We start from the raw sequence: 15261 nt of genomic DNA on the forward strand, positions 1-15261 counted from the left end.
ATTTCAAAAGCTCAGTAGCGTTTTATTAAACGCTACATGAAGTAACTTTTAGATTTTGAGTGTTTTGTTTAAACTAAAAATTAAACGCTTGTATTTCCAAACGAAACTTTTTGTTTAAACTAAAGCGTTTTATCAAAAGCTAAAAGCTAGAAGCTCTCAAACGCTTCCAAAAATTCTTTGCCAAACACGCCCTTAATCTAATGAAAACGATCTCTTTACTGTGTCCGCTCATGCAACAAAGAAAATCTGCACTTATACAACAAACAAAAAAGGTGCAAAAATCCAATTGGTGCGAAGCAAGAGATCTACTAATTCAATAACAAATTGGACGTAAAGTAGACATGAACTTAATATTTTTTACTAGCTTCATATTAAATCATATTTAAAGACCTCATATACATTTTACAATTAAATAAAGAATTGATTACCCTTCAATAAAATTTGTAATATTTTTTATTATCTTCCTATTAAAATCATATTTAAAGACCTCATAATGTACATTTTATAATTAAATAAAGACTCACTTTCCATTAAATAAATTTTGATTTTAGGTTAAATAGAATTATGTAATTATAAAGACTAACCTGTACAAATGGTCCATGTGGTTTGCTCAAAATTGTATATTTGGTCCAAACAAGTTTGGACAAGCTCCAAAGGTCCAAAGTTTTCATTTTGTTGCGAGTTTGGTCCAATTTGCATTTAACTTTTTTAAAAGACTAAACTGCACAAATGGTCCCCGTGGTTAGCTGAAAATTGCCACTTTGGTCCAAAAGAGTTTGGACTAGCACTACAGGTCCAAACTTTTCATTTTGTTGCACGTTTGATCCAATTTGCTTTAAACTATTTTATAATGACGATTTTACCCTTACCTTTTACTTTTTCAGTTTTATTTAATTATTTAAATATTTGATTGATTAAAAAAATAAAAAAGAATAGAAATCTCTCTCTCTCTCTCTCTCTCTCCTAAACGCCCACTTCGTTTTTTTTGTGAAACCCAAAAGGAGGAAGCGACCTCAATCACCCAGTCATTGGAGAAACACCATCCAATCACCCCTCGTTGCTGCTTCATTCCCTAACCACCGGCGACACCAAGAAATACCCCAACACCACCGAGGACCACCTTGCTCCACCACGTCACTACCACAGCTGCCCACCACCCTCTATTCCTCCACTACCTTTACCGATTAAATTCTCAATGACTGATTTCAGTTAAGCTTCTGATTTAAATCATAAATTTCACAACGAAACGAAAATCACATTTCAAGACACCCATATAATTTCCCTTGTCTAGTTTGCAGATCTGGGTATACAACTTCAAGATCTCTTTTAATCATTTCATTTAGGGAATTGTGAAGACTGAGGAAGCTGGAGAACTTTTAACAACCACTTTATGAAGACGATGTCAAGCTTTGTTGTTACAAAAGAAGATTTCCCAATTGAATCCTTCAGAAGACGAAGAACACCACCCACTTCCTCTTCATCTGTCTACATCTCTCTCCTTCTCTTCCTGCCCCCTTCTATTTTCCTGAAACCCTAACACCACCTCCTTCTCCTTTCAAGACCTGTAAGAACGAGTCTAGATTAGGGTTTCATTTTGGTTTCAAGATCTGAAACCCTATCACCACCATTATACTGGTGAAGGTTTACGAAACCCTAACAATGGCGTCGGAGGTGAAGAAGGTTTAGATGACGATGTATTTATGCAGATGGCAGACCTTCGATCTTCTTGTTTGTTTTCAATCTTTTGATTCTTCTGACCACCTCCCCAGTATCGGATCTGTAGGAGAGATGGAGAGAAAGGTAGTGTTTCACCTCAGATGAGAGAAGAAGAAGAAGAAGAAGAAGAAGAAGAAGAAGAAAAATGGTGTTACTGTTGGATCTATGATGACAATGTTGTTTACAGATGTAGGTGTTGACCGGTGGTGTCGTGGTGGTGGAGGTTGTTGTGTTGGCCGGTGTTGGTGGTTGTATTGTTGACTAATGATGGTGGCGTTGATGAAGGGGGTATAAGGTGGAGAGAGAGTATTTTTTTTCTTTTTTGTTCTTTTTTTTGCATAATAAATAAATTTACAAAAAAAATATACAAGGGCAAAATCGTCATTATAAAAGAGTTCAAAGCAAAGTGGACCAAACTCGCAACAAAATGAAAAGTTTGGACCTCCAGTGCTAGTCAAAACTTTTTTGGACCAAAGTGTCAATTTTCAGCTAACCACAGGGACCATTTGTGCAGTTTTGTCTTTTTATAATGACAATTTTACCATTAGGTTTTTCCTTTTCACTTTTTTATTTATTTAATAACTTTTCTGATTAAAAGAAAAATAAAAAAGTAAATTCTCTCTCTCTCTCTCTCTCATATATATATATATATATATATATATATATATATATATATATATATATATATATATATATATATATCTCCTCTTGCTCGTGTTACAGTTTGAAGCATTATCATGTTTGGTGAAAACTGTCTACTTGATCACCAAATTGATTTGCAACTTCTAGATTTGAATGACAGAAAGATGATGATGATGATGGAGAAAAATTCAAATGACATAAAGATGGTGATGATGGAGAAAAAGATGTCTTCATTGATAACAAGAGGAAGGAATCAGAGCTAGGATTTGTTGTGGATTTTCATAGCAATGAGGGTTTTGCAGTGGATCTTCATAGCGAAGACGATGAGGGCTTTTCACATCGATGGTGAGAGAGATGGATATGAAGCGGAGGCAAAACCGTAATCGAATCTTTATAACAGCGACAATGAAAACTTAATCGAAGCTAGGGGTTGTTGTGGCTCCGGTGACCTCGATCTCCATATCTAGCCTTATTCGTCTTTTTATAGGACTAGTGTTACCATAACGACTAGTTAATCTGCCGAAGGCTCTGAAAAGCGACACCTTTCTCTTCAATGATGTCGCATTCACCGACACCTTCGATGACGAAGGATACTTGATCTGCCCCTAACAGGAAATTAAGATTTCTTTTAGGAGAGTTTTGAGATAGCTATAAATTACGTATGCTTCTCAACATTTTGGAATCATTGTGAAGCAAATCCTTTCCCGAACTTCACTGTTGGTAACTGATGAGTTTTTTGAAATCATAAATTGAAAAATCCCCAAATATGTGGAGTGTTGAAATAGAGATGAATGAACACAAATCTTTATTGATGAAGATTTCATTATGTTTTCCTTTAAAACAAAAACATATATATATATATATATATATATATATATATATATATATATATATATATATATATATATATATAGAGAGAGAGAGAGAGAGAGAGAGAGAGAGAGAGAGAGAGAGAGAGACCCTTTATAATTAAATAATAAAATAATAGTAAAGGAAAAAAAGAAAAAAAACAAATATAAATAGACAAATCCGAAGAATTTTTAAAGTGTTTTGGATCAAATTCGCAACAAAATTAAACCTTTGGACCTGTAGTGCTAGTCCAAATTTTTTTGGACCAAAATGAACAAATAAATTTGTACATTTTAGTCGATTATAAACTTATAATCCAATATCATACTCCCTAATTGATTTTGCATAGAAATTGTTTAAAATACACATTCCATCGATTGTAGTAGACAATTAGACATAAAACAGCAGCCCAGCCCACTAGAGTCATTTATTGATTAGAAGCCCACAAGGCCCAACTTAACCTCATTAAATATATAAGCTTGCTAGGGTTTACATCTGCCTCCGCTTATTTTCTACCTGTGCTTCCGCCACTGAAAAGCTCCGATCTCTACCAACAATGGCTGAACAGGTTGTTATCTAATCTATCAACTCTCGACTTTTATGCTCATCTCGTTTCCTACAGATCTTGACATTTTGCTTTTCTTTTTGTTTTCTCTATTTCCTGATAGACGGAGAAGGCGTTTTTGAAGCAACCCAAGGTCTTTCTATGGTGAGAAACTAGCCTCTTTTCGTGTTCGAATTTTTTGTTCTTTTTTCTATATTTATGCTAATTTGCATATGGAAGATGATGTTGGTATTCTTAATTGTGTATTAGTTCGAAGAAAAGTGGGAAAGGGAAGAGGCCTGGGAAGGGTGGAAACAGATTCTGGAAGAGTGTTGGTCTTGGGTTTAAGACTCCAAGAGAAGCTATTGAAGGTATTAGCGTTCATCAAACACCTTTTCTATCTGTTTTTTTCAAATGATTTCGAAGCTGTTAGATATGTGATTTACAGTATGATCTTAATTATGTACTTAATATCTTTAGGAACTTACATTGACAAGAAGTGCCCTTTCACTGGTGATGTCTCCATTAGAGGTCGTATTCTTTCCGGAACATGCCACAGTGCGAAAATGGTGAAGACCATTATCGTACGTAGGGACTACTTCCATTATGTGAAGAAATACCAAAGGCAAGAAGACACAATCCCATCTGTTGTGATTTTATCAAATACCCTTAAATACATAACAAATTCTAAATCAATCTTATTTGTATGCTGTTTTGTTTGATTGATAGATATGAGAAGAGGCACTCGAACACTCCAGCTCACATTTCTCCATGTTTTCGTGTGAAAGAAGGTGACCGAGTCACAATTGGACAGTGCAGGTGACATTTTAGATATAATCCCCTTATTTATATTTTGATTTGATTCTTATATTTTATATATGTTTTTAATTTTTAATTATTTGTATTTTTGTTGCAGACCATTGTCAAAGACTGTGAGGTTCAATGTGTTGAAGGTGACTCCAGCTGGATCTTCTGGAAGTACTGGGAAGAAGGCGTTTGCAGGCTTCTAAGGAAAAAGCTTTATCTTGAATTTGATTTGCTGGTTTTGTAGCGATACTTGTTTTTTTTTTAACAGTTTGGTTTAAATGTTTCGGTAGATGTATTTTTTTTTTTTACTTTGATGTTCGCAATTATGGTATGATTGTAAACATTAAAAATCAAATTTTGATTTGGCATTTGTTCTTGTTTTGGCTATTTGTTCATTTAATGATGATTTTGATAGATGTGAATTAGCTGATCTTTATACTAACTTTTTGCCATGCATAACAGTTTCGAGGATTATACAAATCCTTTTAAAATGCGTATTACAAAAAGTTATTGTGTAAATATCATTTTCCTGAAACAATAAGCTATTGAAAATAAGCGGATTATGCTCGTTATCAACCTTGAAGATATCTTTATACTAAGGTGTTTTTTTTTTAGAAACCTTTTTGGACCCCCTTATGCCAATAAAAACATTTTGAGGTCTAACTCATGTAGCACATGTAAAGTGGACTAACTATTAATCCAAATGAACAATTTTCAAAGGTTTTATGTTGTTTCAAGGCACTAAGAGATGGGTGGAATAAAGGTAGTATGCTTTTTGTCCTTTATAATTATTTTCGTATTGCAACCAATACCTTAATAATTAAAGCCAATTTAAATATTGCAATCAGTGCCCAAATAATTTATTAAATTAACATTACCATTTTCAACTGTCATTAAACCAAAACATCGGCCAATATTATCCAAGACTAACAAAAACAACAAATTAACTAAAAGACTACACACCAAATTTGCAAACCTAGCCAATACACCAACCTAGATCTATGCCAATGCCAACACCACAGGGACTTTGGTCAACATTACACACCCACTCATGAGAATGACTCCAATTAACACCATTATTATTAATATCGGTTTCATTAACAAGAACATCTACTATCATGTTTCTCTATTTGTAGTTGGGCATGAACAATACCACTCTTCAAGGCTTCATGTATCTCAAACATCAAATAAGGATCTGCAACTCCAACATGACCCCAATGTAATGGATGCAGTTCTTGAATTTTTCGATACTTTATTTGTTGGAGATTTTAGTGATGCAATGACAACTTGTGGCTATTGAGTTGTCAAAGTACAAGAAAAATGTAGATAGATTTGGTGGGATATTGCAATTAAAGCATGTAAGGCGACTTACTTTTATTTATTTATTTTAATAAAATTTCATATTTTCAATTTAATGTGTTTTTGTTTCAAAATTGTAGCAACTTGGTGAGGGGATCGACTCTTGAATTAAAAAAGCTTGCATTGAAATTTTTTTGCTTTAACTAATAATAGTTCATTGGTTGTGAAAGGAATTGAAGCAGGTTTAAAGGGATTAATAATATAAATTTTAAATGTCAAGTAATTTACTTAACATATAATTATAGATTATTATATTGTGTATTATTTAAATCATTTGTTCAACGTTTTGTAAAACAAAATAGATTGGAGGCAAACAATTTAATGTTGATCTAATTAAACAAAAGAGAAAAAAAATTAGGAACATGGAAGTAGTATTTGCAAGTAGTTCTCTCGTCTTAAGAATGAATTGTTTTGTGATGGAGATGACTCCAGGGGAATGTGAAATGTGGAATGAATCAGGAAGTCGCCCTTTTGTTAAAATTCCTTCTCCTCTCTTTCAGATTTCCTTGTCTTTGATTTCTGCCAAAAGATCTTTACTGTATATCCAATCTTGGATCTTGGACTGGCCGCGTTCCCATTTATATTATCAAATATAGGTAAGGCCAACCCACCCCTTCATCATTTCATTTTTTGTAACGAGAATATATATTGGTACGAAGCGCAAGTACTTAGCTTAGAGCCATGAGCTCCTTGGATCGGAAGAAGACCAAACTGTGAAAGGAGAAACCCTCTTCAGAACCCATACCCTAAGTCGATTCTTTTTCTTTTATTTATTCAGAATGAGCTGCTGACGCTTGCTTGCACATGAACATCATGAACATGCGGTAGACTTCTCGGAGGTGCCAGTAAGGCTAAGGCGGCTCTGGCTGCATTTGCCAAATCCGAAGTCTGAGGAGTACCCACTGGTCTACATTATATGATGCGGGTAAGAATATGTAGATGCAATATTCGAAAATACGATTATATTTTTTGAGCTAATTATGAACTTATAGTTCGTGACTTAAATTTTAAAAAACTAGAATTTGACATTTTTATGGTTATTTACTAATTTTATTAGGACATTGGTAATATATTTTTTTTAATAAATTCATTTATAATTTAAGATCTCCGATGATTAACCCATGTCTAAACTAATTAGCCCGTAAACCCCAACATAAATAGCCTTAGAAAAATTATACATTCCTGTCCAGTGTCGGCCTTAATCAATAACTTGGTTTTAAGTTGATCTTGAAGTTATTTGACTAATAAAACGTGGGATTTGAATGTTACCAAGTGATTTTGTGGGCTTTTTTTTTTTAATCATGAAAGAAGGTTTACCAAAATCCATCCATTCATTTAACAACATAATCACATATAAAACCAGTGTCACTACACAACACAACACAAGACAGGTATAGGAAATTTAACTAGTTGATTGAGAGGAGAGCTTCCATGAGTAAGTACCATGAGCTCCATTTGTTACTTCACAGTTCACATCAAATACACCTTTACACCACTACACCCAACTACTCAAAACTCAAAACCTACTGTGCATTTCGGCTCCTGAAACCAAAAAAAAAAAAACATTCAGGCCAATTTAATTTAAAAAATAAAAAAAGATGAGAAGAAAGAATGAATTACCAGTTTAGAAAATGGGTCAAGAACTTGGGGTCCTGTGATCCATCAGACATGAGCAAAGCAGGAGATACCCCTCCATCACTGTTTTGAAAATCCCTGAGCTGCAATCCCAGGGATACAGCTTCACCTTCAGCTTCACCCGTGTTATGCTGCTGCATTCCAAATTCCGGCCCATTGTCCAACTGAAGATGATCATGATGATTATCTGATGGGGATTCCAGTGGTCCTCCTCTATCCGAATCGGGAAAATTATGGGTGGGTAATAGCAACGAAGTTCCATCTGTTGTTTGAAAAGTTGTTGGAGGCATTTCAAGCAGCCCAGCCCCTCCTACTTCGTCACTACACCTGAAATCCTTCCATTGCTGACTCACCGTTTTAATCTGCGAATAAAACTGAACCCCTGATTTCCCTACAAAACATTTTATCATTTATTCATTTCCATTCCTTTAAATTATTTATTTATTTTTAAATAGAAAAATCTTACCTTGAAAATTTAGGTCTCCTGAGAAAGATGCTTCTGTTCCTGTAAATGAGAAGAAGGGCAGCGGGGATGGGACAGGGACATTTACACCAACCTGCCCCGCTTCTATTTCTGTTTGGAATTTTCTCGCTGTTGCACCGTTTTTCGTGAATATTGAAGCCCCGAATCCATATCTGATTAATCATTTCATTTTTTGGAATATAAATTAAAGATTTTTAACTCGTTTTTTTATGAACTTTCTGACTTTACCTGTTTCTGTTCACAATAGCTATGGCTTCCTCTAAGCTATCTGCCTGCATACACAGAAGAACCGGCCCAGTAACCTCCTCCTGATCACACAAAAATGTTACTGTACTATTTAAATTATATATTATATGTATAATAATAATATATTAATATGAGTAAGTATATACAATCCATCACCTTGTAACATTCCATGCCTTGTGTAACATCAGATAAGATGGTGGGACCAACAAAATTTCCCATTTCATATTTTGGAACCTACAACATATTTATTTTTAATAGATTATTTATGTAAATAGAATGGAAGATAAAGAACCTACCTCCAGATGTCTTCCATCAAGAATTAATCTTGCACCAGCTTCAACACCCACTTGGATTAATCTGATTACCTTTTCCTTTGCCTGTAAAAAGTAACATCACAATTATTATTATTATTATTATTATTATTATTATTTTTAAATATTGTCAAAAAGTATCGACAACACATGCATACAATTTTATTAATCACAGGGCCAAGGTCTGCATCAGGGTCAGTTCCCACATTTACTTTAAGTGATTTCACACGCTCCACTAGTTTTTCTTCCCTGTATAACAGGAAATTTTATAACATTTATTAAATCAAAAAACATTTCCTACTCCAGAAATATAAGTAAATAGAAAAATAAATAAAATACCATGGTTTTGAACCTCCAACAAATACAACACAACTCAATGATGAACACCTTTGCCCTGCGCCACCAAATCCAGCACCAGCAAGAGCATCCAAGGTGGCACCCATGTGTGCATCAGGCATCACTATTGCATGGTTTTTTGCACCAATATTTGACTGATAAATAAATTATAAAAAATACACTCAAATCAAAAACAATAGTAGTAATAATAATAATAATAAATCCACATTATGGAAATGAAACTACCTGAACACGTTTGCCATTAGAAGATGCTCTTGCATGAATGTGTGAACCAGACTACAATACATGAAAATTAAACTAATCATTAAACTGGCTCCTAAACTAAATAATTATAATTATATTTATAAAAAAATGGAACTTACAGAATCTGGGCCCACAAATGTTATAGCTTTGATATCATCATCATCACATATAGCATTCACAATGTCCTGGCCGATCAAACAATTTGATCAATCAACTCTCAAAACTAGAAGTACTACTAACAGATTCGAAGGAAGCAGATTCTGCAAATAATCAGTTATTATTGGGCAACAACAACAACTCTTTTTCTTTCTTTTTTTTTTTTTTTATAAAAAAAGAGAAAAAATCTATATATTTTATTTTTTTAAGAAAAGGGCTGTATGCTCACATTGGTTCCATGAACTATATTTAGTACACCATTTGGCAAGCCAGCCTCCATTGCTAATTCTGCTAGTATCATGCATGCCCCTGGATCTTTCTCAGATGGCTTCAGAATAAACGTGTTTCCACATGCTACTGCAATCGGAAACATCTGCATCATATCAGACATCATATTATTAGACATAAATACATATTAAATAAAAACTTCAAATAGGTAAATTAATTACCAATAATGGAACTAATGCTGGAAAATTAGAAGGACAAATTCCAGCACAAACACCAAGTGGTTCCCTTATGTTGTAGCTATCAACTCCACTTCGTATGTTTGAAACAAATTCTCCCATTTGGAGACTTGTCATCCCACAAGCATGTTCAACCACCTCTACACATAAACAAATTAATTAATTAATTAATTAATACCAGTTATCGTAAGTTTTAAGTTTGATAAATTGAATTTGCATAAACATAAATAAAAAGATACACACCAAGCCCACGAAGCATTTCGTTACGTGCATCTTTCAATGTTTTTCCTTGTTCAGATGTTATATTTTGAGCAATCTTGTCCTACAAAACAATCGAGATTTGTATTAAATAATATTTGATAAGAAAGTCAACAGTGAAGTCAAACACATACGATGTCTCTTCGAATTAGTTCTTGAAATTTGAACATGATACGTTGGCGGGCCATGACAGGTGTGTTTCTCCATGATGGAAGAGAACATTTTGCTGCAAATACTGCTGCCCTGAACTCTTCACCTGTTGTTAGAGGAACCTGAGAAACCACTTGTTGGGTTGCCTGTTTTTATTCATAATTTAAGTATTTAGTAATTCAGAATCTTGGGAAATTTAAATGGAGAAGAGAAGGTAAGAATTTGGGAAATTACAGGGTTTATGACATCAATAGATGTTCTTGATTGAGAGTCTATAAACATACCACCAATGAAATTTGGTACCCTCTGAAAAAATAAACAACCAACTCATGTAATGACAAGTTTACGGGTGTCTAATGATGTAACACTATCTCAATTTCAACAAAATAATACAGAAATTGAAAGCGATAAATCTATTTCCTTTAGAAAGTATGTTTTCATAATTGAGAAAGAGGAAGGAGCATGCAAACCCACAATCTCAATGTTATTACATCCATTAAAGGTAAGATATTGATGGTAAAATCTAATGTTAATGAATGTCATTTACACACACACAAAAAAAACATATTAATGAATCATATCCCATTAATTATAATTCTTGTATGAGTTTTTGATTGGCAAAGAGGAAAAGGGATTCTAGAATTTATCTCCTAAAATAGATAAGTCCTTATTATAATTAGAATGGTTATTATTAGGATTAAACTGTTTGCGAATTATCTTGGGAGTTTATAAAGAATCTGAGATAAATTCTTAAAAACAATGATTGTTCTTGAAGTTCTTCACTCTTATCATATCCATTCATTTTGCTAAGTATCCTTCAACCATCAAAGACCTTTTGGAGTACTTTGACAATAGACATTAGCTTTTCTATATAGTACTCAAGGATTACCTACATTTCATTCTATTTAAGTAACTAATTTCTAGGTTTACATAAACATTACTATTATGGCATTTCATATGTGAGTCTACAGAATTCATATAAATAAGCAACATGTTCAGAACAAATTTCTTATGAATTAGGCATTCTTACTGGAGGATAACGCTGTCTCCAAGAAGGCTCTGAAGTTGTTGTTGAATTAGAGTTCCCTTGAGCTGAACTCTGAGGTCTCAATGTTTTATATCTCCTAACTGATCATCACAGCATAAATATAGTAAGAGGCTAATTGAAATACTAACCTTCTTTATGAGGACACATACCTGTAAGATTCCCTTGACGAAGCTTAGTTTTGATATTGTAAACATGTTTTGGAGTTGATAAAAGCTCTGGATTATGCTGTCTTAATCTCTTCAGAATTTGGCGTGGTTTTAAACCAGCTTCTGTCATCTCTTTAATAAGCAATACCTCACTTTCTGTAAACCTGCGAGCGGATGGATGCTGTGTGATATCACTTAAAGGTTCATGGTTGTGGGACCCGTTTTTTACTGAAAGTACCCAAAAACCATCATCTTTTTTACCAACAAGTTCAAATGGACAATTTGTAAGGCGTGAACCAGACTTTCTTTTGCGAACAAGTTCACCAGTTCCATCATCATCTGTCTTACGCCTGTTTCTGTAAACACCTCCTCTTTGGCATCCAAGAACTACAACTTTCTCCTTCTTGGATTGCTTAATGGTTACAACGTATCCCTGAGACACACCAAACTCTCCAACATGTTGGATAAGTTCTTCACGATCAAGGAAACTGCCAGGTGGAGGTGGAAGCATTTGTGGAACATCTGTAACGATTTCATAATCATCCATCACCAAGCAAAGATAGTTGTTTCAACACTGATCAGCAGACTAGGGTTTGGACAGCCCTCTGTTCACGGAACCAACTATGGATATGAAAGTTCCCAGTTCTTGGAGTCACGAAATCACCATTAGTTTCATTATACGACCAATTTCCTGCATTAGAGCCATGTACTGTGATGTTATACTTCCAATTCGATCAACAAAAGTCGCATTTTATGATTTCTCTTGGAGATAATAACCCACCAGGCATGTAATCGAATATCAGATACATGATCAAGCAAAAACCCGATTTGGACATGCTGAATATGCATATAACGAGTATAAACCCTAAAATCGTTTTTTTACGTTATAATTGATTATAATGGAGCAAATCACACATTGAAACCATACACATTGTATGGTTGCATGAATCGAACAAAAAAAAGGTAACTATAATTATACCAGTAACTTAAGCTCACACAAAGAAACCATACCTTCGTAAAATTTTACCTCGAAACCTTTTTATCAATCACTAGATAATGAACCAAGGGGTTTGGGGAAACTACCTAGGGCTGTTTCAAAAACTTTTCAGATACACAAAACTCCGATAAGTTTTCTTGATATCTACCTTCCCACCGGACGACGAAGAGACCTAGATCGGTGAGTCAAGAAGACGAGCTAAAGCCGATGCTATTTTATTTTTATTTCATATATATATATATATATATATATATATATATATATATATATATATATATATATATATATATATATATATATATATATATATATATATATATATATATATATATATATATATACACACACACAGCCGTTTACCCGCGCTAAGCGACGGGTACGGATAATTTCTTTCAAAAATTAGTTTCTAGACACAATTAGGTTTTAAACCAAACATGTTTCATTTTTTAATCGGTTTCCGATTTCAAATCGTTGCAGATCTATTATATATACACACACACAGCCGTTTACCCGCGCTAAGCGACGGGTACGGATAATTTCTTTCAAAAATTAGTTTCTAGACACAATTAGGTTTTAAACCAAACATGTTTCATTTTTTAATCGGTTTCCGATTTCAAATCGTTGCAGATCTATTCGTGGGATAATATACATGCCAATAAAGTTTAACCAAGTATATGAAGTTTTAGATATCCGAATGTATTAATAGGGATAGTGTACATTTCCCAATATATGAAATTATGATACAAAATCATTTGAAGTTTTAATTGTGGATTTGAATTCGGCTAGTAGTTTTGGTGTATTTTTTGGATATATGAAAAATACACCTACTTAGGGTATGTTTGGGTTAGTTTTTTTATGTCAAAAGTGATTTTTAGGAAAAGTGTTTATTAGCTTATGGCTTTTAGGAAAAGCTGGTTTTAAAAAATGTTTGGATGCGAAAAGCTGCTTTTTCAGGAGTAAAATGGTTAAAAAGCTAAAAAGGTAGGATTTTCCAGCTTTTTGAAAACGTTACTTTTTCCTATCCAAAAAGATGTTTTAAAAAACACTTTTTAAATAGACAAACACTCTTTTAACTTATTGGCTTTTTAAAAAGCTAATAAGCTTTTTTTAAAAGCTATCGCAAACACCCACTTAAATTATAACATTTTCACCTAAAATAAAAATATTGATAATTTCTCGCAAGGTTCGTAGCAACGAAATGCAGTAGGCAACGAATAGTTCATTTCGGGTGTCATATATTGCTATTGTTGTTAGTATACGATTAATTGGTGAATAGTTTCGAGACAACGATTAGTTTCTTTTTGAAGAAAAGTTTCATGACAACAAATGGTTTTTTCATCGAATAAATTTATCTGAGAAATGCAACGGATGGCAACTAACCTCAATTATAAAATGTTGTAGTTAGAGAAAACAATAATATTAATAAAAATATTACTAATGTGTAACATCCGAAGATTTGTCATTTATAATCCTTGGGGATAGAAGGGTGAAGCCATGAAAGTCTAAGGATTAAATTGCAATTATTGGGATCAGGAGGAGTACGATGCGCGTACATAAGGGTACAATAAGCGTATTAGGTGCGCCCTAGTATGCTGGGCGTACACTTGTGTACACTGGGCGTACTCATGGCAAAAGGAAACCTTAATATTTAGGGTTTGGGGACTATATAAGCAACTTTATGAGCACAAAACCCTCTCTTACCCCAGCCTCCACTGCTTAGAGTCGTTTTCCCCAAACCCTAGCCATTTCCTTGAGTGTTTGAGCTTTTTGAGTGTTTTTGAGTGTTTTAAGAAGAAGTCGTCGCATCAAGGAGTTGGAGATTATCAAGCTTGTAGATCTGAAGTTGGTTTGTGCCCTAGAAGCTACAGAAGGTAAAAAGCTTGGAACTTTATACTTGTATGAGATAGATCTAGTCATTTTAGCTTTATGGAAGCATTCTTGTCCCAAAAGTCCCAAAATGGTGCATGTTATGATTTGAACGAAATGAGTTGTCCTTTCAAACCTTAGAATATGTCCTAAGTGATAAAAATGGTGTCTCAATAGCTAGATTTGTCTCATGCATAAAGTAGGAAGGTCTTAATGGATTAAGACCATGTGTTAAGAACTTTCTAGACGTCCAAAGTGATAAAGTTTGAGACTTTATAGTCATATGGCATATTTGGTCGATAAATCTGAAGTTTAGGCTTAAGTGCTTAAGCCATTAAGCACTTATTAGGGCTTTGGTGAAACCCCGCGTACGCCCATCGTAAAACCAGTACGCCCAACGTTCTGGGTCAACCACCTCGATGGTGGTCAACATCAGGACGAGTACGCCCTGCGTACGTCCTCTGTTGGACCTTTGGCAATTGGGTTTCAGGTTTTAGGTCGTTTGTGAGCTAGTTGGATTTGGGCCTTTGCTGGACTTTATGAATATTATGTTTTGGGCCAAGTATTTGATAATGGATTTTGGAATTAGGCCCAATTTGGGAGTTGGGCCCAATTTGGTAAATTGGGCCAATAATGGGCTTTGCATAAGGACCTTCAAGGTTTTGGAAATTGCATTGGGCCTTGGCCCAATAAAGAGAATGGACATGATGGATTGTGTGGACCCCCTAGTCAAGATTGTTATGTTGTGTAATGACTTGGTATTTATTATTGGATAGTTCGGGATTTTTGGTGAGGCAGGCATTCGGGTGTTCGATTCTTCAGTTTAGATCGGCATTGCGAGGAGAGTTATCCTCACTATATCAACAGGGTCTAAGGCACCAAGGCGGACCCTTTTATCTGATTTGTATCCGGGAATTCGCTTGATATGTTTATCAATCTGCTAGATTTACATCCTGGTAGTTAGGATGATATTATGTTAGTGA

General features: G+C 34.2%; 2 protein-coding genes across 2 annotated transcripts; one reads left to right on the forward strand and one right to left on the reverse strand.

The window, feature by feature from the left end:
* Window positions 1-3661: 3661 nt before the first annotated feature.
* Window positions 3662-4934, forward strand: LOC111913276 (40S ribosomal protein S11-2). The gene is made up of 6 exons (XM_023908995.2): window positions 3662-3775; window positions 3876-3916; window positions 4022-4122; window positions 4232-4376; window positions 4481-4570; window positions 4668-4934. The coding sequence occupies exons 1-6, from the start codon at window positions 3764-3766 to the stop codon at window positions 4759-4761; spliced, it is 483 nt and encodes a 160-aa protein (XP_023764763.1). The 5' UTR covers window positions 3662-3763; the 3' UTR covers window positions 4762-4934.
* Window positions 4935-7229: 2295 nt separating this feature from the next.
* Window positions 7230-12628, reverse strand: LOC111913277 (methylmalonate-semialdehyde dehydrogenase [acylating], mitochondrial). Its single transcript, XM_023908996.3, has 18 exons — window positions 12427-12628; window positions 11419-12106; window positions 11252-11349; window positions 10456-10527; window positions 10206-10367; window positions 10057-10135; window positions 9799-9953; window positions 9579-9722; window positions 9313-9378; window positions 9176-9226; window positions 8933-9084; window positions 8752-8842; window positions 8579-8659; window positions 8439-8516; window positions 8265-8344; window positions 8019-8188; window positions 7538-7943; window positions 7230-7459 (listed from the first exon to the last, which is right to left on the reverse strand). The coding sequence occupies exons 2-18, from the start codon at window positions 11960-11962 to the stop codon at window positions 7441-7443; spliced, it is 2448 nt and encodes an 815-aa protein (XP_023764764.1). The 5' UTR covers window positions 11963-12106; window positions 12427-12628; the 3' UTR covers window positions 7230-7440.
* Between the last annotated feature and the right edge of the window lie 2633 nt (window positions 12629-15261).

The sequence above is a fragment of the Lactuca sativa genome, chromosome 5 (assembly GCF_002870075.4).
Source record: "Lactuca sativa cultivar Salinas chromosome 5, Lsat_Salinas_v11, whole genome shotgun sequence".
NCBI lineage: Eukaryota > Viridiplantae > Streptophyta > Magnoliopsida > Asterales > Asteraceae > Lactuca > Lactuca sativa.